Below are 873 nucleotides of genomic sequence, written 5' to 3' on the forward strand. Positions count from 1 at the left end.
TGGTTCTAATTAGATCCATGCTACGGTACCGTAAAAAAAGAAAGCCCTAAAAATTTGAAATGTGTATTTAGTGCCAAATGTTCTAAAGACTACAATTCACTGTGTGTAGTTGAATCTCCACCGATTGTAGAAAATATGACTTCATCTTTTAATGTTGTAGTGTACTGTAATGTTTTTCAACTTCTGTCAGTTTCCCACCCAGGAGGAGGAAGATATTGATATGGACACAGTTCATGACAGCCAGGCGTTCATCTACCACCAACTGAACATGTTGGAGAGACCCTCAACTCCAGGCATGACACAAATACTGCACTATTTCTACACACACTATCAACCACATAGCAGAAACCGCTGGATGAATGAGTTATGTCTTAACTCTGTCGATAGACATCAGGACATTGCTTCAACTTTTCTCTCTCATTTTTACAGGTAAAGAACCATCTTCAGTGGAGCAAGCCATGTTGTCCATGCCAGGAACACCCATGCCCACACTGAGCAAAGAGAGCACATCCTCTAAACATGGAGATCACCACCACCACCATCATCATCATGAGCACAAGAAGAAGAAGAAGAAGCACAAACACAAACATAAGCACAAACACAAGCATGAGAGTAAAGACAAAGATAGAGACTCTCACGCCTTTAGTAACAGCCCTGCTAGTGGCCGCTCCATTCGTTCTCCATCTCTGTCTGACTGATAATGGTATCAGCCAGCGAAAGTAGTCGGAACTAACATTAAAATACACATTGTTTTAAGCATTTCTGATGTTTTTGTTCTGTTTGTTTTACAAATTATTGAGTGCTGTAAAGACATAGCGATAGCATCCAACTTGTCAGTGTTTAAATGAAAAGTTAATTCGAAATTAATTTTTT

At 39.5% G+C, this 873-nt stretch overlaps 1 protein-coding gene across 1 annotated transcript; it reads left to right on the plus strand.

The window, feature by feature from the left end:
- Positions 1–167: 167 nt before the first annotated feature.
- On the plus strand, positions 168–867 carry LOC107579795 (transcription initiation factor TFIID subunit 2-like). Its single transcript, XM_016265590.1, has 2 exons — positions 168–293; positions 430–867. Exons 1-2 carry the CDS (start codon positions 170–172, stop codon positions 696–698), a joined length of 393 nt encoding a protein of 130 aa, XP_016121076.1. The 5' UTR covers positions 168–169; the 3' UTR covers positions 699–867.
- Positions 868–873: the final 6 nt, after the last annotated feature.

Source organism: Sinocyclocheilus grahami, unplaced genomic scaffold (genome assembly GCF_001515645.1).
Source record: "Sinocyclocheilus grahami isolate Dianchi unplaced genomic scaffold, SAMN03320097.WGS_v1.1 scaffold20268.1, whole genome shotgun sequence".
Taxonomy (NCBI): domain Eukaryota; kingdom Metazoa; phylum Chordata; class Actinopteri; order Cypriniformes; family Cyprinidae; genus Sinocyclocheilus; species Sinocyclocheilus grahami.

Coding starts and splice junctions, on each gene's coding strand:
- LOC107579795 (XM_016265590.1), top strand. CDS start 170: ATGTTTTTCAACTTCTGTCAGTTTCCCACCCAGGAGGAGGAAGATATT. Junction 294..429: donor GGAGAGACCCTCAACTCCAG/GCATGACACAAA, acceptor TCATTTTTACAG/GTAAAGAACCATCTTCAGTG.